Source organism: Oryx dammah, unplaced genomic scaffold (genome assembly GCF_014754425.2).
Source record: "Oryx dammah isolate SB20612 unplaced genomic scaffold, SCBI_Odam_1.1 HiC_scaffold_9, whole genome shotgun sequence".
Classification (NCBI taxonomy): domain Eukaryota; kingdom Metazoa; phylum Chordata; class Mammalia; order Artiodactyla; family Bovidae; genus Oryx; species Oryx dammah.
The window spans coordinates 31,540,857-31,564,550 of NW_024070193.1; the positions used below are offsets into that span (position 1 = coordinate 31,540,857).

At 40.3% G+C, this 23,694-nt stretch overlaps 1 protein-coding gene across 1 annotated transcript in view; it reads left to right on the forward strand.

Moving 5' to 3' along the window:
- Nucleotides 1-23,694, forward strand: part of GXYLT2 (glucoside xylosyltransferase 2) — a gene marked incomplete at its 5' end in the record, with an annotated part of 84,868 nt that overhangs the window by 27,981 nt on the left and 33,193 nt on the right. Inside the window, one exon of the mRNA XM_040245959.1 lies at nt 1,602-1,733. Coding sequence (XP_040101893.1) covers nt 1,602-1,733 — 132 coding nt within the window. The remainder of the gene's footprint in view (nt 1-1,601; nt 1,734-23,694) is intronic.

A 23,694-nucleotide genomic window follows, 5' to 3' on the forward strand; every position in this document is an offset into this window, starting at 1 on the left:
CATAGCTCAGCGTCAGAACGAAACAAAATGCTAATTGCCATCATGATCCCTCTGAAAACCACACTGTGGGCAAGTGCTGTTTTATTGAAGTGGTTTTTTTTTTTTAAGCTGTTTAAGAACTAGAGTTTTTTTTAAGCTGTAGACATTGGTGTTTACCACCTACATGGTTGATATTTAATATTTGAAAGTTTCATTTATTTTTGTCATCTAATATAAAAGTTGAAAATGTCAGCTGGTTGGTTTCTTAACCTCTTCAGGCAGTTCACAATCAAATATACAATTTAACTTTGCCCCAGACTCAGGACCAGAAAATAGTAGGACACAGAAGTGGGGACAGCCACCAGCCCATTCTGGTGGGGTGCGTGAGACACTGACGTTCTGTAATGGTAGATGTAGGACATCATGCAGTTGTCAAAACCCATAAAATTGGGTGATACAAAGAATGAATCAGGTAGACTATGGGCTTTACTTGATAATGTATTGGTACTGGGTCATCACTTGTAACAAATGTGCCACATTCATTCAAGATGTTAATGATGAGGAAACTGTGGGATGAGAAAGGAAGGAGAGAGGATATTTGGGAACTCTGTACTTCCTGGTCAATTTTTCTGTAAACATAAAGCTGCGCTGAAAAATAAAGTCTACTGATTAAAATAATTTTATTAGAAGATTAATATAAGCAGAGAAAGTAATATACACTCCCTATAAAAGTTTTAAAGACTACAGAAATATAAACATAGAAAATGACACCCCCACTTCCATAGGTACCCACTTTTAATAGTTCGGTGCACAAGTCTGTTCAGATTTTTCTCTACATGTAAAATACACACATGTATTTTCCCCTGTGTGATAGAACCATATTATAAATTTCTTTTTGGACTTTGCTTTTTCTAAAACCTAACTCTATATTGTAACTATTTTTTCATAACGGTGCATATGCATGCGTTCTAAGTCATTTCAGTTGTGTCCAACTCTTTGTGACCCCGTGGACTGTATGTAGCCTGCCAGGCTCCTCTGTCCTTGACATTCTCCAGGCAAGAATACTGCAGTGGGTTGCCACATCCTCCTCCAGGGAATCTTCCCAATCCAGGGATCAAACCCACGTCTCTTGCGTCTCCTGCACTGGCAGGCGAGTTCTTTACCACTCATGCCACCTGTTCTCATCCTTTACAATAGTCTACTGTGTAGTTCCATCATAATGCATTTTCCCAGTTCCTTATTATTGAGTATTTAATTTGTTCCCAAGGGGATTTTTTTTGTTTCGTTTTTTATTTTTTACTAAAAACTATGTTTTGGTGAAAGTCCTTGGACTTCTGTCTTGGGGGTTGTTATTACCACTTTCTAAATGGCCCTCTTGGAAGTTTTTTTATAATTTACCCTTCCAGCGTTTAGGTGCGAGTTTCCCATCATCCTTGCCAACTCTGGATGCTGTTTTTTAAAATCTTAACAGTGGTCTATTCAGTGAGCACGAGTTGTGGTGATAAAGTTAAACTTACTGTGCATGCTACCTGAATAACTTCTACATTGCCACTCAGAAGTTTTAGGCGTTTTCCGTATTTCTGGGATCTAATTACCCTCCCCTTCCCTGCTATCTTTTTCAGCTTCGACAGTGGCCTGACTCATATACAAAGAAGTTTGAGCACAGAATCTACCCCATCACATTTTCGGCTGGAAACCCTCAGGAATGGAAGAAATTATTCAAACCCTGCGCTGCCCAGAGACTCTTTCTTCCGGTAGGAACACCTGCTTTTAATAAGATGCTGCTTGGGAGAGAATTGCATTTGGAAACATCATGGAATTAACTAGCCTTTGTTTAGAAACATTTTAATTACAGTGGTTACAGTGGAAAATATGTTCCTCTTAGATTTTGTAGTTGATGCTCCTAATGATCAGGGTGTACAGAGAAGTTCCCTGTGGTTGAGAAATTGTCTTTCTCAAAGATTGAGGGACTGAGAGTATCCAGAGCATTCTTCACTATGAGTCTTTGTGACCATGGATCCACATTTACTAGCTCTGCGGACCTCACTAAATCTCTAAACTTCTCTAAGCCTCACTTCCCTCCATAAGCTTGGCACATAGTTGCTGCTCAATAAATGTTATTTTGGATTATCGTTATTTCTCTTATAATAAGAACTACTGCTGGATGTCACCATGTTGCTGCTGTCGCTTTAGTCACTAAGTCGTGTCTGACTCTTGCGACCCCATGGACTGTAGCTGCCAGGCTCCTCTGTTCATGGGATTTTCCAGGCAAGAATACTGGAATCGGTTGCCATTTCCCTCTCTAGGGGATCTTCCTGACTCAGGGATTGAACCCACGTCTATGACATTGGCAGGCAAATTCTTTACCACTGAGCCCCCAGGGAAGCCCAGCTATACCTTTGCTAGGGAATAATTCAGAGAAGGTCCAGAGTTCAAGTTCACTTTTCCATTTGGAGTGTTCAAGTTGAAAGTCTTTGTTTCCTTTTTTAAAAAATCCTAAATAGGAAAGCACCAAAGATATACTACAACTGACAATATCACTGAACAAAATGGCAGCTTTGACTTGTGAATTGCAGCCTTGACATTTGTGAAGGTCATGCTTTCAGTAAACACTTATTGAGCGCCCATTAGGTGCTAAGCTCTGGCTTAGTGATGTTGATATGGCAGTGAACAAGACACCCATGGTCTTTTTAATTTTTTTAAAATTTTTATTGAAGTATAGTTGATTTACAATGTTGTGTAACTTTCTGCTGTACAGCAAAGTAAGTCGGTTATAACTAACATATATCCAGTCTTTTTTAAGATTCTTTTCCCATACAGGTCATTATGAAGTATTTAGTAGTTCCCTGTGCTATACAGCAAATCCTTAATAGTTATTTATTGGTCTTGCCCCCCTTGGAGTTTGAGTCTAGCATGGAAATGAACAAGAACTTAGAAATGTGATCCATGCTGAGATGAACAGTCTCATGGATGTATGTAACATAGGGTTACACTCTGATCTGGGGAATATCTAGACGGTTCTGTTGAGAAATGGCTTTTATGCTGAAATGTGAAAGAAGGAGAAGTAGCAGGGGGTGGTCACTGGGTGACTAGAGTCTGAGAAGTAATGAGAGAAAAAGTTTCCAGGTAAATGGAATAGTAGGTGTACAGGCCCTACTACAAAAGTAGGAAGGCATGTGTTTGAGAAGATAGAAGATTCCAGTAACTGAAAACAGAGTGTGATGGAATAGAAGGGTTTGACAGGGTCTGGAGCTTGCAGACTCTATAAGCCATGTTGGAATGTCCGACCTTTGTGTTTAGGACAGTGAGATGCCACTGAACAATTCTTAGCTTGGCAGTGAGATGATCTGACTCGGGTATTGAAGAGGATTCAGGGATTTCCCTGGTGGTTCAGTGGCTAAGACTCCATGCTCCGGCGCAGGGGACTGAGTTCAATCCCTGGTCAGGGAACTAGATTCCACATGCCACAACTAAGATCTGGCACAGCCAAATAAATAAATACATATTTAGGGGGGAAAAAAAGGATTCACTGGTTCATTACAGTATGGATAGTGGAATTGCTGAGACCAAATAATACTGACTTCAGCTATGGCAGTTGGTTGCCTTCGAGATGGATGCAGACCATGCCTCCATCCCTATGAGTAGCTGGCTGTGAGAGTTGAAGTGGAGGTGATCAAGATTTCACCAAGGTTTCTGATCTGAACAGCTTTTAAAGTTGATCTGTTTGAAACTGCCACTGTTCAGCTATTTATGACCTACAAAAAAGGCTGTTTCTTTTAGTTCAACCTATACAATGTATGTGTGTGTATGTGTGAGCTCAGTTGTGTCCAACTCTCTGTGACTCCATGGATTGAAGCCTGCCGTTCCTCTGTCCATGGAATTTTCCAGGCAAGAATACTGGAGTGGGTTACCATTTCCTACTTCGGAGGATCTTCCTGACCCAGGGATCAAACACACACCTCTTGTGTCTCCTGCATTGGCAGGCAGACTCTTCACCATTTCGTCACCTGGGAGTGTATAATAGTAGTGCTGTTTAGAGATGGAAAAGGGGACTTGCCTGGCGATCCAGTGGTTAAGACTCTGCTTCCACCATAGAGGGCATGGGTTCAATCCCTGGTTGGGAACCTAAGATTCCATATGCTACATGGTGGGGCCAAAAAACCCCCAAAAATGTAAAAACAAAACTTAAGAGATGGAAAAGGCTATAAAGAAATATCATTACTTGTAAGGGAGAAGATGAGTTTAATCAGGGTCATATTTTGATTTTGAGGTACCTGGGAAACATCCACACAAGGAGGCCTTACCATCTGTTGGTCTGAAACCCCAAATGGCAAATGGCATTTTTAGTGTTTCCTACTCAGAACCCGTGAAAAAGAAATACAGCCTGGATGTACTATTGGTGGCGATTTGCTGCACAAGTTCACTGACTACTAAATGACCTGTTTTTTCACATGATGCAGCCTTTAGTACAGGTTGTGAGATGGGGTTCACTGCATGAAACAAAGTAAGAAGCGGCTCAGATGGTAAAGAATCCGCCCACAGCGTAGGAGACCCAGACGCGATCCCTGGGTGTGCAAGATCCCTTGGAGAAGGGAATGGCAACCTATTCTAGTATTCTTTTTTTTTTTTTTTCCATTCTAGTATTCTTGCCTGAAGAATCCCATGGACAGGGGAGCCTGGAGAGTTACAGTCCAGGGGTCCCAAAAAGTCGGAGACAACTGAGCGACTAACACTTTCACTTCACTTTCAAGAAGCAACTACCCTAAATCAGAACTAAAATCTCTGGGTTGGTGTTATGAAAACTACTTGAGAAGACAAGGAAAAAAAATCTCAAGCTTCTGCTTAACTGTTTTAAGGGGAAAATATTAGAAATCCCAAGTTATTATTGGAAAATTGTCTCCACAACCTACCAGAAAAATAGTAACAACCCAGTAGAAGACATTTGAATTTTCCCTGACCTTGAATTGTGACTTTACTGCCACTACTAAAAAAACAAACCTACCACATGATGGTTTTCATTCATTCCCCGCAGAACAAGTCTATTCCATTTTGAATGACAAATGAGTGCTGGAATTCCTTATCTGCTTTTGGTAATGGAAACTAGCCCTTCTTAAAAATAATAAAGAGAGATTGTGGTTGACAGGACATTTACTTTCCCTGAGTTGTATATCATAACAGAAGATTATAAACATGGCTTTTCTGGACATCAGAGAGATATATTGATCTTCGTGGTAATTTGAAATAAAGTCTAGGTGATGTTTTCCTTGAAATTTGTCTCTATAAAACCAAATCGGGGTTCTGCTCAGTCAGTGCAGAGGAGATGGAGATTCTAAAATGCAAACATTCTGGCCCTGGTCAGTCCAATGACTGAGAATCAGTCTTACCTCTTTTCTGAGGGGGTGTCGTCTGTAGATGAAACCTTTTCTCAGGTAAGTGAAAGTGAAAGTAGCTCAGTCGTGTCCGACTCTTTGCAACCCCATGGACTCTACAGTCCATGAAATTCTCCAGGCCAGAATACTGGAGTTGATAGTTTTTCCCTTCTCCAGGGGATCTTCCCAACCCAGGGATAAAACCCAGTTCTCCCACATTGTAGAAGGATTCTTTACCAGCTGAGCCACAGGGGAAGCCCAAGAGTACTGGAGTGGGTAGCCTATCCCTTCTCCAGTGGATCTTTCCAATCCAGGAATCGAACCAGGGTGTCCGGCATTACAGGCGGATTCTTTACCAACTGAGCTATCAGGGAAACCCTTTTCTCAGGTAAGATTTTACTAATCAGAGCATGAACCTTTGCAAGTCAAACCTATTAGATTCTCACGTACAATTAGTGGAATTCAGATCCCACCAATTCAAGATTTATGAAGTCCTAAATCAATCAATGGTCGTTAACTTTTCTGTTTCTGTGAACAGTGGATCTAAGGACCATTATTAGTGCAGGCCTACAGGTGACTTGATGAAGCTCCTTAGGCATGAAGCTCAAAGTATTTAAAACAATCTGCCAACCACAAATAAGTCAAATCTGTCCTTTCAAATAGATCCTGGAGGACTTTTCCCTTTTTGCATAGTAAAAGCCAAAAAAGCCTTTACTTTTGTAAGAACAACTGTTTTGTGAATTCACATCACCTTTTCTTTATTTAATAGGAATTAGTGAGATTTTATACTGAATCTCCACATTTTGTTACACAATGTGCCTGTTTGATTATAAAGACCTATCTCCTCAAATATGTTCTCCTCTGCAGATCCTGGGCTTCCCAGGTAGGACTAATAGGAAGAACCTGCCTGCCAATGCAGGAGACCTGAGACTCAAGTTTCAGTCCCTGTTAGTTATCCAGGCTCCTCTGTTCATGGAATTCTCCAGGCAAGAATACTGGACTGGGTTGCCATTTCTTTCTCCAGGGGATCTTCCCAACCCAGGAATGGAACTGGGTCTCCCACATTGCAGGCGGATTCTTAATCAGCTGAGCTACCAGGGAAGCCCATAAACTCTCACTAATTCCTATTAAAGAAAGAAAAGGTGATGTGAATTCACAAAACATAAATATGTCCTGAGAATTTTTTAACTGTATTTCCAACAAACTTACCCCATTCTTTAATATTTCAAAGTAATACCATGCCATATAAAAATCTTAATTACCTAGATTTTCTATATAACATCAAGAGCAACAACATATAACCTTCCCTTTTTGCACTTATAGTTTGTTAAAGAGGTCTTTATCTGGTTCCAGTATTTGGAAAACTTTATGCCCACTAGAACATTCTAATGCATCTGCCATATGTTGAGGGAAAAGAGAGGTTTACTTGGCTTATTAGAACTTTGTTTTATTAGAACCTTTTATAATTAAGGTAAGGTTTTTGTATTATCAATAATATGTTTCAGAATTAGCAATTAACATTGAGACTTCCTTGGAAAGAACCTTTTGTATTTCAACAAACATTGACAGGCAAATAGGAATATATTAAAAAGCCTTATTAAGAGGAACATCAGTTTGCATCATCATAAATGATGTCTGTATATTTCATCAAGCCCTAAGAGGCCTTATATTATCAGGATGAAGTTAACTACATAAAAGATCACATGAAAAAAACCCTAGACAGCAATCTTGTTGGACAAGTTTTCCACATTTACTCACACATTATTAAACATTTGACATTCACGATATTAGTTACAACTCTTGGTTACCTGTGAGAGAAACTCAATTTCAACTATGAATAGCTAAGCAGAGAAAGTGAAAGACGAGAATTAAAAAGTTGGCTTAAAGCTCTAGGACATGGAACCAACCTAGATGTCCATCAGCAGATGAATGGATAAGAAAGCTGTGGTACATATACACAATGGAATATTACTCATCCATTAAAAAGAATACATTTGAACCAGTTCTAATGAGGTGGATGAAACTGGAGCCTATTATACAGAATGAAGTAAGCCAGAAAGAAAAACACCAATACAGTATACTAACACATATATATGGAATTTAGAAAGATGGTAATGATAACCCTATATGTGAGACAGCAAAAGAGACACAGATGTATAGAACAGTCTTTTGGACTCTGTGGGAGAGGGTGAGGATGGGATGATTTGGGAGAATGGCATTGAAACTTGTAAATTATCACATGTGAAACAAATCGCCAGTCCAGGTTCAATGCATGATACAGGGTGCTCGGGGCTGATGCAATGGGATGACCCAGAGGGATGGGATGGGGAGGGAGGTAGGAGGGGGGTTCAGGATGGGGAACACATGTACACCCATGGTGGATTCATGTCAATGTATGGCAAAACCAATACAATATTGAAAGTTAAATAAATAGATAAATAAATAAAACTGAGATTAAAACAAAAAAGTTGACTTAAAACTCAACATTCAAAAAACTAAGATCATGGCATCTGGTCCCATAACTTCACGGCAAATAGATGGGAAAACAATGGAAACAGTGACAGACTTTATTTTCTTGGGCTCCAAAATCACTGCAGATGGTGACTGCAGCCATGAAATTAAAAGGTGTTTGCTCCTTGAAAGAAAAGCTATGACGAACCTCGACAGCATATTAAAAAGCAGAGACATTACTTTGCCAACAAAGGTCCATCTAGTCACTTCAGTTCAGTTCAGTCGCTCAGTCATGTCCGATTCTTTGTGACCCCATGAATCGCAGCACACCAGGCCGCCCTATACATCACCAACTTCCAGAATTTACCCAAACTCATGTCCATTGAGTTGGTGATGCCATCCAACCATCTGATCCTCTGTCGTCCCCTTCTTCTCCTGCCTTCAATCTTTGCCAGGGTTTTTTCAAATGAGTCAGTTCTTCGCATCAGGTGGCAAAAGTACTGGAGTTTCAGCTTCAGCATCAGTCCTTCCAATGAACACTCAAGACTGATCTCCTTTAGGGTGGACTGGTTGGATCTCCCTGCAGTACAAGGGACTCTCAAGAGTCTTCTCCAACACCACAGTTCAAAAACATCAATTCTTTGGGTCTCAGCTTTCTTTATAGTCCAACTCTCACATCCATACATGACTACTGGAAAAACCATAGCCTTGACTAGATGGACCTTTGTTGGTTAAGTAATGTCTCTCCTTTTTAATATGCTGTCTAGGTTGGTCATAACTTTCCTTCCAAATTCTGGAGCCCCCAAAAATAAAGTCAGCCACTTTTTCCACTGTTTCCCCATCAATTTGCCATGAAGTGATGGGACCGGATGCCATGATCTTCGTTTTCTGTTGAGCTTGAAGCCAACTTTTTCACTCTCCTCTTTTACTTTCATCAAGAGGCTCTTTAGTTCTTCTTCAATTACTGCCATAAGGGTGGTGTCATCTGCACATCTGAGGTTATTGATATCTCTCCCAGCAATCTTGATTCCAGCTTGTGTTTCTTCCAGCCCAGAGTTTCTCATGATGTAGTCTGCATAGAAGTTAAATAAGCAGGGTGACAATATACAGCCTTGACGTACTCCTTTTCCTATTTGGAACCAGTCTGTTGTTCCATGTCCAGTTCTAACTGTTGCTTCCTGACCTGCATATAGGTTTCTCAAGAGGCAGGTCAGGTGGTCTGGCATTCCCATCTCTTTCAGAATTTTCCACAGTTTATTGTGATCCACACAGTCAAAGGCTTTGGCATAGTCAATAAAGCAGAAATAAATGTCTTTCTGGAGCTCTCTTGCTTTTTCCATGATCCAGGAGATGTTGGCAATTTGATCTCTGGTTCCTCTGCCTTTTCTAAAACCAGCTTGAACAGCTGGAAGTTCACGGTTCACGTATTGCTGAATCCTGGCTTGGAGAATTTTGAGCATTACTTTACTAACGTGTGAGATGAGTGCAATTGTGCAGTAGTTCGAGCATTCTTTTGGCATTGCCTTTCTTTGCTGTCTAGTCAAGGCTATGGTTTTTCTAGTAGTCATGTATGGAAGTGAGAATTGGACTATAAAGAAAGCTGAGTGCCAAAGAATTGATGCTTTTGAACTGTGGTGTTGGAGAAGACTCTTGAGAGTCCCTTGGACTGTAAGAAAATCCAACCAGTCCATCCTAAAGGAAATCAATCCTGACTGTTCATTGGAAGGACTGATGCTGAAGCTGAAACTCCAATACTTTGGCCACCTAATACGAAGAACTGACTCATTTGAAAAGACCCTGATGCTGGGAAAGATTGAAGGCAGGAGGAGAAGGGGACGACAGAGGATCAGATGATTGGATGGCATCACCAACTCAATGGTCATGAGTTTGAGTAAACTCCGGGAGTTGGTGATAGACAGGGAAGCCTCACATGCTGTAGTCCATGGGGTCGCAAAGAGTCAGACATGACTGAGTGACTGAACTGAACTGAAGCAGAAAAGGCGGTTTATTCACTTATCTGACTGTGGAGTCCAGATCAGAGGACTGATCTCAAGCACAACTAGATCCAAAGGCTGCTGTAATGTCGCCAGGGCTCTGTCTCTCTTGTAGTCCTTTACTAGGCTCACTCCGTGAAAATGATGATTGCTTGAAAAGCAGCCTGAGAATCATGTTCTAGAAACTTAGCTGCTGCTGCTGCTGCTCAGTCGCTTGAGTCGTGTCCGACTCTGTGTGACCCCATAGACGGCAGCCCACCAGGCTCCCCTGTCCCTGGGATTCTCCAGGCAAGAACACTGGAGTGGGTTGCCATTTCCTTCTCCAATGCATGAAAGTGAAAAGTGAAAGTAAAGTAGCTCAGTTGTGTCTGACTCTTAGCGACGCTATGGACTGCAGCCTACCAGGCTCCTCCATCCATGGGATTTCCCAGGCAAGAGTACTGGAGTGGGGTGCCATTGCCTTCTCCACAGTGACAAAAGAGCCTGGCAGGGTGGTGACATCTGAAATGGCAGCTTCTGGCCCTGAGGCTTATGAGACCTTCCCTTCATTGGAAGGCAAAGTCTTAATCACTGGACCTTGCGAGGAATCCCAGAACATTATTTTTAAAACAACTATCTAGAATCTTTGGAAACTGTCCTAATGGCCTAAGCAAATGAAGAAACAGATTTCTTACTCGAGAAATCTACTAAAACTTAATAAGAAAGAGTGAGAATCTGTGCCAGTTGAGCCATGACCCACTCCCTCCCTCTCCCCTTCTAGCTCAGCATGGTGGAAACCCAACTCAGTTCTGTCAAGAACACAGGAATCCTTTCCTCCACAGCTCCCAGTTGAGGGGTTTGGTATTTTCTTGGGTGCAGGGGGTGGGGAGGTCATCAGCATTTCTCACCTCTACCAGCAGTGTCTTTCAGAAGCTTAAATTCCAGGCAAAAATGGCCAAGGTTTCAGAGGCTCCCTTCATTAAGAGAAAGCTTCATGAGAGCAAGAAGCTAAATAAACTATAGGCCAGTTAGTTTACAAGGGAGAACCAGGGGAAGAAGTATAAAAAGTGCCCTTCTGGTCAGAACAAAGTCCAAAGACCAGCTTCTAAAACTGTCCCCTCAGATGTGCCTGAATTTAATGGATCATCCTGTGGAGCAACTCATGCTCAGGCTATTGTCAAAAATAGAAGAGCAATCAGCTGGAATTAGTGAAAGCTAACAGCTGGGTCATCGATAAAACAAGAGAGTTCCAGAAAAACATCTATTTCTGCTTTATTGACTATGCCAACACCTTTGACTGTGTGGATCACAATAAACTGTGGAAAATTCTGAAAGAGATGGGAATACCAGACCACCTGACCTGCCTCTTGAGAAACCTATATGCAGGTCAGGAAGCAACAGTTAGAACTGGACATGGAACAACAGACTGGTTCCAAATAGGAAAAGGAGTACGTCAAGGCTGTATATTGTCACCCTGCTTATTTAACTTATATGCAGAGTACATCATGAGAAACGCTGGGCTGGAAGAAGCACAAGCTGGAATCAAGATTGCCTGGAGACATATCAATAACCTCAGATATGCAGATGATACCACCCTTATGGCAGAAAGTGAAGAGGAACTAAAGAGCCTCTTGATAAAAGTGAAAGAGGAGAGTGAAAAAGTAGGTTTAAAGCTCAACAGAGATCATTCTGTCGTTTTTGAGGTTGCATCCAAGTACTGCATTTCGGACTCTTATGTTGACCATGATGGCTACTCCATTTCTTCTGAGGGATTCCTGCCCACAGTAGTAGATATAATGGTCATCTGAGTTAAATTCACCCATTCCAGTCCATTTTAGTTCGCTGGTTCCTAAAATGTCGATGTTCACTCTTGCCATCTCTTGTTTGATCACTTCCAATTTGCCTTGATTCATGGACCTGACATTCCAGGTTCCTATGCAATATTGCTCTTTACAGCATCGGATCTCGCTTCTATCACCAGTCACATCCACAACTGGGTATTGTTTTTGCTTTGGCTCCATCCCTTCATTCTTTCTGGAGTTATTTCTCCACTGATCTCCAGTAGCATATTGGGCACCTAATGACCTGGGGATTTCCTCTTTCAGTATCCTATCATTTTGCCTTTTCCTACTGTTCATGGGGTTCTCAAGGCAAGAATACTGAAGTGGCTTGCCATTCCCTTCTCCAGTGGACCACATTCTGTCAGTCACAGTTATCCAAGTCTATGCCCCAACCAGTAATGCTGAAGAAACTGAAGTTGAATGGTTTTATGAAGACCTACAAGATCTTTTAGAACTAACACCCAAAAAAGATTTCCTTTTCATTATAGGGGACTGGAAAGCAAAAGTAGGAAGTCAAGAAACACCTGGAGTAACAGGCAAATTTGGCCTTGGAATGTGGAATGAAGCAGGGCAAAGACTAATAGAGCTTTGCCAAGAAAATGCACTGGTCATAGCAAACACCCACTTCCAACAACACAGGAGAAGACTCTACACATGGACATCACCAGATGGTCAACACCAAAATCAGATTGATTATATTCTTTGCAGCCAAAGATGGAGAAGCTCTATACAGTCAACAAAAACAAGACCGGGAGCTGACTGTGGCTCAGATCGTGAACTCCTTATTGCCAAATTCAGACTTAAATTGAAGAAAGTAGGGAAAACCGCTAGACCATTCAGGTATGACCTAAATCAAATCCCTTATGATTATACAGTGGAAGTGAGAAATAGATTTAAGGGTCTAGATCTGATAGATAGAGTGCCTGATGAACTATGGAATGAGGTTCGTGACATTGTACAGGAGACAGGGATCAAGACCATCCCCATGGAAAAGAAATGCAAAAAAGCAAAATGGCTGTCTGGGGAGGCCTTACAAATAGCTGTGAAAATAAGAGAGGTGAAAAGCAAAGGAGAAAAGGAAAGATATAAGCATGTGAATGCAGAGTTCCAAAGAATAGCAAGAAGAGATAAGAAAGCCTTCCTCGGTGATCAATGCAAAGAAATAGAGGAAAAGAACAGAATGGGAAAGACTAGAGATCTCTTCAAGAAAATTAGAGATTCCAAGGGAACATTTCATGCAAAGATGGGCTCAATAAAGGACAGAAATGGTCTGGGCCTAACAGAAGCAGAAGATATTAAGAAGAGGTGGCAAGAATACACGGAAGAACTGTACAAAAAAGATCTTCACGACCCAGATAATCATGATGATGTCATCACTCATCTAGAGCCAGACCTCTTGGAATGTGAAGTCAAGTGGGCCTTAGAAAGCATCACTATGAACAAAGCTAGTGGAGGTGATGGAATTCCAGTTGAGCTGTTTCAAATCCTGAAAGATGATGCTGTGAAAGTGCTGCACTCAATATGCCAGCAAGTTTGGAAAACTCAGCAGTGGCCACAGGACTGGAAAAGGTCGGTTTTCATTCCAATCCCAAAGAAAGGCAATGCCAAAGAATGCTCAAACTACCACACAATTGCACTCATCTCACATGCTAGTAAAGTAATGCTCAAAATTCTCCAAGCCAGGCTTCAGCAATACGTGAACCATGAACTCCCTGATGTTCAAGCTGGTTTTAGAAAAGGCTGAGGAACCAGAGATCAAATTGTCAACATCCGCTGGATCATGGAAAAAGCAAGAGAGTTCCAGAAAAACATCTATTTCTGCTTTATTCATTATGCCAAAGCCTTTGACTGTGTGGATCACAATAAACTGTGGAAAATTCTGAAAGAGATGGGAATACCAGACCACCTGACCTGCCTCTTGAGAAATCTGTATCCAGCCAGGAAGCAGCAGTTAGAACTGGACATGGAACAACAGACTGGTTCCAAATAGGAAAAGGAGTACATCAAGGCTGTATATTGTCACCCTGCTTATTTAACTTCTATGCAGAGTACACCATGAGAAACTGTGGACTGGAAGAAACACAAGCTGGAATCAAGATTGCCGGGAGAAATATCAATAACCTCAGATATGCAGATGACACCACCCTTATGGCAGAAAGTGAAGAGGAACTAAAAAGCCTCTTGATGAAAGTGAAAGAGGAGAGTGAAAATGTTGGCTTCAAGCTCAACACTCAGAAAACGAAGATCATGGCATCCGGTCCCATCACTTCATGGGAAATAGATGGCGAAACAGTAGAAACAGTGTCAGACTTTATTTTGGGGGGCTCCAAAATCACTGCAGATGGTGACTGCAGCCGTGAAATTAAAAGACGCTTACTCCTTGGAAGAAAAGTTATGACCAACCTAGATAGTATATTCAAAAGGAGAGACATTACTTTGCCGACTAAGGTCCGTCTAGTCAAGGCTATGGTTTTTCCTGTGGTCATGTATGGATGTGAGAGTTGGACTGTGAAGAAGGCTGAGCGCTGAAGAATTGATGCTTTTGAACTGTGGTGCTGGAGAAGACTCTTGAGAGTCCCTTGGACTGCAAGGAGATCCAGCCAGTCCATTCTGAAGGAGATCAACCCTGGGATTTCTTTGGAAGGAATGATGCTAAAGCTGAAGCTCCAGTACTTTGGCCACCTCATGCGAAGAGTTGACTCATTGGAAAAGACTCTGATGCTGGGAGGGATTGGGGGCAGGAGGAGAAGGGGATGACAGAGGATGAGGTGGCTGGATGGCATCACCTACTCAATGGACATGAGTTAGGGTAAACTCTGGGAGTTGGTGATGGACAGGTAAGCCTGGCATGCTGCGATTCATGGGGTCGCAAAGAGTGAGACACGACTGAGTGACTGAACTGAACTGAAGTGAACAGCTGGGTATAATACCAACACTGGTGAACAGCTTATGAGAAAGATTAGAGGAATAGTCAATCAAAAAGAGCCCTGATAAAAAGCACTGTCATCTTGGGTGACCGTGGGTATTTATAGGCTGCATTCTCTGAGTAAAAACTATAGATTTCACACACAAGATGAAGTGGACTACACTGAAATAGTCCAGTCAAGACACTAAACAAATAAACAACATCCACAAGCCCTGCACTTTTTGGAGTGGGGTATACTGTGGGCAGGGGAGAGTTATCCAAAGTTGATAAAACATCCTGAAACGTATTATCATCCTAAAATATATTAACATGCTAAAAATATCATCTAAATTTTTTTCAACAAAAAAATATAAGGCAGTCAAATAAAGAAGAAAGTGTGACTCATTCACAGGAAAAAAATGCAGGCAACAGAAACTGACTGGTGAGAAGAGCCAGCTGTCAGATTTAGTAGAAAAAGACTTCAGAGAAGCCATTACAAATATATTCAAGCTATAAAAGGAACCTGAGCTTAAAAAAGTAAAATAAGATAGGATGATGATGTTTTGTAAAATTGAGACTGTCAGTAAAGAAATTTAATTTTTTTAAAAAGAGCCACATAGAAGTTCTAGAGTTGAAAGGTAAAATAACTGGAGTGAAAAAAGCAGCTATTGATTTGAACTTAAAGTAGAAAGAATCAGTAAACTTGAAAATAATCAAATATTAAGATTATACAACCCGAAGAACAGGCAAAAATAACAAATAAAATTGAGCAGAGACTTGGAGATGTGATGTACCATTGGACCCACCAGGAAAGGAGAGAGAGAAAAGAATAGAAAAAATTTTTGAAAAAATAATGGTTGTAAACTTGTAAATTTGATGAATACAATTTACACATGGAAAATCAATTCCAAGTAAGATAAACTCAAAGAGATCCACACACAAATCTTGGTAAAAACCCTGAAAGACAAAAACAAAGTCTTATGAGCTGTAAAAGAAAAATACTTGTCACATGTTAGGCAACTCCAATAAGATTAATAGCCGACTTCTCATTAGAAATTGTGGGGACTTCCCTGCTAGTGCATCTGAGCCACCAGGGAAGCCCCAAGTATACTGGAATGGGTAGCCTATCTCTCCTGTAGGAGATCTTCCCAAACCAGAAATCAAACCCAGGTCTCTGGCATTGCAGGGCGATTCTTTACCAGTTGAGTTACCATCAATTCTTGGCTTGGGAAGATCCCCTGGAGAAGGGGATACCCACTCCAGTATTCTTGGGATTCCCTGGCGGCTCAAACGATAAAGAATCTGCCTGCAATGCAGGAGACCTGGCTTTGATCACTGGGTTGGGAAGATTCCCTGGAGGAGGGCATGGCATCCCACTCTGGTATTCTTGCCTGGAGAATCCCGCAGACAGAGGAGCCTGGTGGGCTATACAGCCCATAGGGTCGCACAGAGTCAAGACACAACCGAAACGACTTAGCACTCACGCACTGGGAACTGATTCCACAGGCCGCATGGTGTGGCCATAACGTGAAAAAACAAAAACTGTGGATACCCTGAGACCATGAGACAACATTTGAAGTGCCAAAAGATGGGGAGAACCTCAACCAAAAACTTTATATCCAGCAAAATAGTTTTTAAGTTGAAGGTGAAATAAAGTCACTCCCAAATAAACAAAATCTGACATAATTCATTTACAGCAGAACCACAAGAATAAAGGAAGTTCTTCAGTCTGAAAGCAAATGACTCCAGACAGTGATTAAAAAATCATGTTTAAAAAAGAGTATAATAAAGGCATTAATGCAAAAGAAAATATAAATGTGTATTTCTTACCGTTTATTCTCTTGATTGATTTTAAAAATGATTGTGTAAAACATTATGTTTATATTTTGGATTTGTACTGTTAAAATATATTTAATAATAATAGCACAAAGGAGGTTAGATGAAGAAAAATTATATAGAATAAGAAAATGACAGCAGATAGTAACTTGAATCCACAGGAACAAATGAAAAAAATTTAAAACGTCATATGAAAAAGTTAATATAACAAACTCCATAAATATATACTTGTTCTTCTTCCTCTCTCAGCTTCTTTAAAACACATAAAATTATATGAAGTAGCAATTATACTGTTGGGCTTATAACAGTATTGATGTAATATGTATAACAATGATGTTATAAAATGGAGAAGAGGAAATAGAGTTATATATGACCGACATTTGCATATCTCACTGGAACGTAGTGTAAATCTGAGGTGTATTCTGATAAGACATATATGATAATCTCTAGAGCAACCACCAAGGAAACATCTCAAAAAGCATGGTGAAAAGAAATGTATTAAAATGCTGCATTCAAAAATACTCAGTGCAAAAGAAAACAGTAAGACTAGGGTAATAAAAAAGACATGATACATATTGAAAACAAAAATAGAAGACATAAATTCAGCTCTGTCTATAATCACATTAAATAAAAATGGGTAGAAGTCCAATCAAAAGATAGAAATTGCCAGAGATAGATGATAAAGAATACAATCCAACTATGTTCTGTTTACAGGAGACATACCTCAGGTTCAAAATACAAATAAGTTGGAAAAGATACGTCAATCAAACAGCAACGACAAGGAAGCTGGACTGGCTATACTAGCATCAGATAAGGCAGAATTTAAAAAGCAACATTAGTAGAGAAAAACAGGCATATTTTGCCATGGTGCACGTGTTAATCCACTAAGAAAATATAACAGCTGTAAACATTTATGCACTGTTTTTGCATTTATGTCAAATGTAAAAGCCCCGAGTACTTGAAGCAAAAACTGACAGAATTAGAGGAAGAAATAGGCAATTCACCAATGATATTAGGAGGTTTCAATGCCCCACGTTCAATAATGGATTAAGCAGTAGACAGAACATCAACAAGACTTGAACAACATTATAAACCCGGTGCAGCCAGATAAATAAATATATATTAAAAAAAGGCGGAGAGATGGCTGTTTCATCTAATGCACAGAAACCAGCACAGAGAGTCAAAGAAAGTGAAGACACGGAGGCATATGCTCCAAACAAAAGGAAAAGATAAAACTCCAGAAACAGACCTTAATGAAATGGAGATAAGTAATTAACCTGATTTAAGAGTTCAATGTAGTAGTCATAAAGATGCTCACTAAGGTTGGAGAGCAATGCATGAACAAAGTGAGACTTTCAACAAAAAGGAAAAATATAAGAAAGTACCAAATGGAACTCACAGAGATGAAGAATACAATAACTGGGCTGAAAAAGTCAATGGAGGGGTTCAACAGCAGACTAGATTGAGTGAAACAAAACCTTGAATTTTCAGAACAGTAGTGAGAAAAAGAAGAATGTATTAGGTGTCAGTAAGGTGGAGGGTTGGGGGATGTTCACATCAAAGGATCAGGAATCAGAAGGGCTTCAAACTTGTCAGCAGCAGTGGAGAAAGTGCTAAAATATTAGAGCAATGCCTTTAAATTCAGAGGCAGTTTTATGTCTAACCTAGTTTCCCTACCAGACAAGCTACAAATCAGGCATGTGGGTAGAATCAAGACATTTTTAGATGCGCATAGTTTCAAAATATTTACTCCCATCAGTCTTCTCTCTGAATAATGTGCTCCACCAAAACGAAGGAGTACATTCAGAAAGATAAAGATGCGAGATCCAGGAAGCAGACAATCCCACACAAAGGAGGCATGAGAGGAGTCTCGGGGAAGGGAGATGCAGAGCATCCTGATCAGAGCGAATCAGGAAGCTGTGGAAGAAACTTTGCCTAAAGTATAGACAACTAAGCAAATTCACAACAGGAAAAAAAAAAACCACAGTTATTAATTTCAGGGGAAAAAAAGTTATTCAGAAGGGGAAAGTCACATGGTTTGCTCCATGGCTTAATTGGAAATCATGTTAAATAATCATCATAAGATAACACTGTGTGTTGATCAAAATGATATTTTGATGTTGCTAGATTGGGAGATGAGGTGTGTATGTGAGCAGTGTTATGGAGTTGATAGTTTTTGTGCAAAGGACCTGAATTCTCTTCTAAGGTAGGAAGTCAGTAGATGAGACGTATCTGACATAGTAAGAAATATCTTCCTAGAGCTCCTAAGTGAAGTGAAGTTGCTCAGTCGTGTCTGACTCTTTGCGATCCCATGGACTGTAGCCTACCAGGCTCCTCTGTCCATGGGATTTTCCAGGCAATAGTCCTGGAGTGGATTGCCATTTCCCTCTCCAGGGGATCTTCCCAACCCAGGGCTCGAACCCAGCTGAGCCACCCTAAGTCCCTTGGAATTTCCTGGGTAATAGGCATGTCTTTTGTCCTAATGAAATGATTTGGTGGGCTTCTGGATACGGGCTGATGACTAAAAAGGACAAGCCGTGATTAGAAGCTTGGAGCTTCCAACCCTAACCCCTTTCTCTAGGAAAGGGAAAGGGCGATTGGAGATTGAGTTAATCATTGATCATGCCCGCGTGATGAAGCCCTCATAAAAATATGTAAACAAGGAGGTTCAGGGAGATTTTGGGTTGATGAAGACATCCGTGTTCTGGGACAGTGGTGCAAACTTCATGGAGACAGAAGCTCCTGGGCTCAGGACCTTTCTGGACCTCACCTTATGTACCTTTTCTTCTGGCTGCTCATCTGTATCCTTTTTTATATTCTGTATAACAAGCCATAAAAATAAGTGTTTCCCTGAATTCTGTGAGCCATTATACCAAATCATCAGCGTTGAGGAGGGGATCATGGGAACCTCCAATTTGTAGTCAAGTCAGACAGAAGTGTAGGCAACCTGGGGACCACTTACTTATGATTAGCATCTGAAGGGGGAGGGCAGTCTTGTGGGACTGGACCCTTAACCTTTGGTAACTAACTGTGGTAGTTCTTACTAATTCAGATAGTATCATAATTGAATTGTAGGACACTCAGTTGGTGTCCAAAGGACGTGCTGGGAAATTAGTTGGTGTGGAGAAAAGCCCCGTACATTTGGTGTCAGAAGTGCTGTAAATTCAAAGAATTAAGTTTTTTTCTTTTAGTGTGTTATTTAGAGACGTGAAGGTACATACTCCAAGAACTGGAATTGGTGGTTTGCTGTGAGAGGGAGGCGATGTGGGAGGATAAATATTTTTTATTTATTTGTCCATATGTCTGTTTGTCTATATTTAATTACTTACCAAGCCGTCATTAAGTGCTCAACCCCTGTGATTCTAGTAGAAATGGATCCACTACTGAATTCCCTGCTGGTTCAATGGTTAGGACTCTGTGCTTTCACTGCTGAGGGCTCTGGTCGGGGAACTAAGAAAATTACCCACTAGTAACTCTTTTTTGTGTGGGGTTTTTTGGGGGGCATGCTGCCTGGTGTATGGCATCTTAATTCCCTGACCAGGAGGTCAAACCCATGCCCCCTGCAATGGGAGCTTGAAGTTTTAACCACTGGACTGCCAGGAAAGTCCCCCACTAGTAATTCCTGAAATCAATTTTGTAGATAATAATCAGCTGTTTTAAAAATTAAATAAGTAGAGTAGAATTGAATAAGGGACATGCATTACTATGGTAAGACAAATAATATTTTTGAAAATGTTTCTGTTTTATGTATTTATATGTACACATTCTAGTATTGTGATACTATTGTGATATAGATGCCTTTCTTACTGTGGGGTACAATTGAAAACACTTTGAGAAATGAGGCTTTAAGATAGGTCTTCAGGATGTGCCACTGAAAGGAGGGGACTCTATAGGTGGTCCACGCAGTGACACAAAGACCACACAGTGACTGTTATACAAACACATGATAAGAGCCTCGGATTGATGATTTTGTCAGCTCTTCTCAGTTCTTTGAGGAATGTACTGATTTGTAACATTTTTTCTAAGGAGAAAACTGAAGTTAAGGGAAGTTTACCTTATTTTTTTCCTGGGGTATATCTTAGAGCCTGGATTGAAGCCCAAGTTTATCCCATAGTATAGTCATTCTGTCCAACTTCCTGCAATTTCTAAATGCCAAATTTTTCTTCTGTATTTATAGAAAAGATTCCCAGGATATCCCAAACTACCTCCTTTGGAAGATTCCCATGAATTTTCCATCATCATCTGTTAACTGGGTATAAAAATAGTACACATGTCTTTGTTCAGACTCACTTGTTCAGTAAGGCTATTGTATTTAAAATTGCTCCCCTCCCTCACTATATTTTTCCTTCTCTGCTCCTGTCTTCAAAGTTTCATCTATACTTTACTTACTTGTTTTATTTTTTGCTTCCTCTCACTGGCATCTAAGTCCTACCAGGGGAAAAGTCTTTGATCTCCAACACATAGTGTACTGCACATATTAACAGAAGGTACTCAGTAAAACTGTTTGGATGGTATGGATGAGAAGGAAGGTAGGTAGGAAAGCAGGAAGGAAGGATAGAGGAAAGGGAGGGAAGGAGGGAAGCTGGATGATTGGATGCATGAATGAGTGGACAGGGCTTTACCAAGTTCATCAAAGGGTCCTAGAGAGGATTTGAAGATTCAGTGCTTATAAAGTGCCCAGAGTTGAATCCCGTAAATATTCAGTAAATGTTAATGGAATTTCATTCTCATATACAAGGAAAAGGAAAATATCCTTTGAAAACCAGTCCAATTCAAGTGAAGAACTATAGTTGCTTGCAACCCAATGATCCTATTTCCAGCAATTTCCTAGCAGAGGGGACTGTCTCTGAGAAAGCACCATCTGACTCAGAAACTGGACTCTGCTTTAAAGGACAGTTGCCATGGCTAACAGGATGTCTGCAGCCAGCAAGAGAAGATAGTATGTACTTGCTGGCTGGGATTGCAACACCTGATAAGAGGAGGAAGCAAGCCAAAGGGATGATGGGAACAGATGAAAGATCTGAGAGCCAGTATCTCAGAGCACGCCAGAGAAACCAGACACCTTCAGGAATGCAAGGCCTGTGCAAAACGGCCTGCATGCAGTTAGAACAGTTGGCCCCACAGCTGAGATGATGAAATCGAAGACCAAACACAAGCTTGACAAGCCAGAATTTTAGGAGAACTATCCTGAACAAAGCCATCATTGATTTGCTCAACTCAGAGGCAATCTGAATCTTGTTTGCATAGTAATCAAAGATTAAACTGATTGGAAGAGTCTACTTCATTGATGGGAATGTCAAGTCAGTTTATTTCTCTCCCTCGATTCTTATCTCCTTGTAGCAAACATGTGAAACAACAGACTAGCTGCAGCTCAAGCAGGCAGAATTTTGTTAAGCAGCAGATAGTACACCCGTGAGACATGAGAGTGGGCTGACCCCAAAGGAAACAGGCTGATCCCAAAGGAGTGGCCTCCACCTCTGTTAGCTTTCCTCTTTCATACTTTCTGTCACCTCCCCCTGGAGCCTGATTGGTCCAGCCTTATGCTAAATAGGGCTTGTACCTGCCACCAATCAGGGAAGGGAATGCAAATAGACATATACTCAAGGCCAATTAAGGAAGGGGGCGTGTTTCCCCACTGTAGATTCTCGCTCTAGTTCTTGACTTCCTCTTTCCTGGGCTTTTTATTTGTTTGTTTGCCTTCTATGTGATTCTTCCAACCACCATCTTGGACCCCCTTTTTCTCACTAACTAACAGGAACATGTGTAAATGTAGCAAGGACACGGGTACAATCTGCTCTTTGTTAAAACTAAACAGAAATGAATATGCAAGTTATATATCATTCCACAAGAGGGCACAACAGAAGCAAAAATAAAAATTGCTATACTTTAATTTTCTCCTATATGCTTTATTTATTTATTTATTGGCATGACACCTTTAAACATTTTTGTCATTTTCAGACAAGCACAATGACCGCTTTGGTACATAAGTTATCGTGTTTTTTTTGTTTTGTTTTTTTCAGAATGAGGGCATTATAATGCTTTCTTTTTTTCCCCCCTTGGAGTACAGTTACTTTACAATGTTGTGTTAGTGTCTCCTGTGCAAGGAAGTGTATCCTATACACATACCCCTTCCCTCTTGGACCTACCTTCCACCACCACCATCCACCCCCACCATCACACCCATCTAAGTCATCACAGAGCACCCAGCTGATCTCCTGTGCATTTTAAGCTGGCAATTTAGTGATCCTCTTTTAAAATCTCAAAACAGTGTAAGTGGTGAATCACTAATTAATCGAGTGGATATTTATTTTTGTACAGATTTGCAATGAAACAGGACAAAAGAACACTATAGAGGAATGATACTTTCCAAGTGTTCATAATTCTCTCCCTTATCTTAAACTATTTTAACGGTATAAAGGATATTTGAGAACATATAGCATCAAACACAAAGTTCTTTGTTCTCTGCACATCTAAAACTAAGGGGAAATATCTCAAAGTAGATAATTACAAAGTATGTGTTGGTGGGAATATAAATTAGTGTAGCCACTGTGAAAAACAGTATAGAGGTCCCTTAAAAAACTAAAAACAGGGTTGCCATAAGATCCAGCAATCTGACTCCTGGGAATGTACATGGAGAAAATTCTAATTTGAAAAAATACATGCACCCTGATGTTTATAGCAGCACTGTTTACAAAAGCCAAGACATGGAAACAACTTCAGTGTACATCGACAAATGAGTGGATGAAGATATGGTACATATATACAATGGAATATTACTCAGTCATAAAAAAGAATGAAACAATGCCATCTACAGCAACATGGATAGACCTAGAGATTATCATACTATATGAAGTAAGTCAAAGACAAATATCATATGATGTCTCTTATATGTGAAATCTAAAATATGATACAAATGAAATGATTTACAAAATAGACAGACATAGGAAACAAACATATGGTTAGTTATCAAAAGGGAAAGAGGTGGGAAGGGATAAATTAGGAGGTTGAGGTTAGCAGATACAAACTACTGTATGCAAAGTAGATAAACAACAAGGTCCTACTCTCTAGCACAGGAACTGTGCTCAATATCTTGTAATAAACTATAATGGGAAAGAATGTCAAAAAGACTATGTGTGTATATATGTATTTGAATCACTCTGTGCTGTACACCAGTAAGACACAACATTGTAAATCAACCCTACTTTAATTTTAAAAACTCCAAAACTATGCATTTGTGTGTGTGTATATACATACACAAACATTATATATAAAAGCGTTCATTCAACAATACTTATCAAACACAAACTAATTTCAGATAGTAGTAAGCATAATGAGAAAAA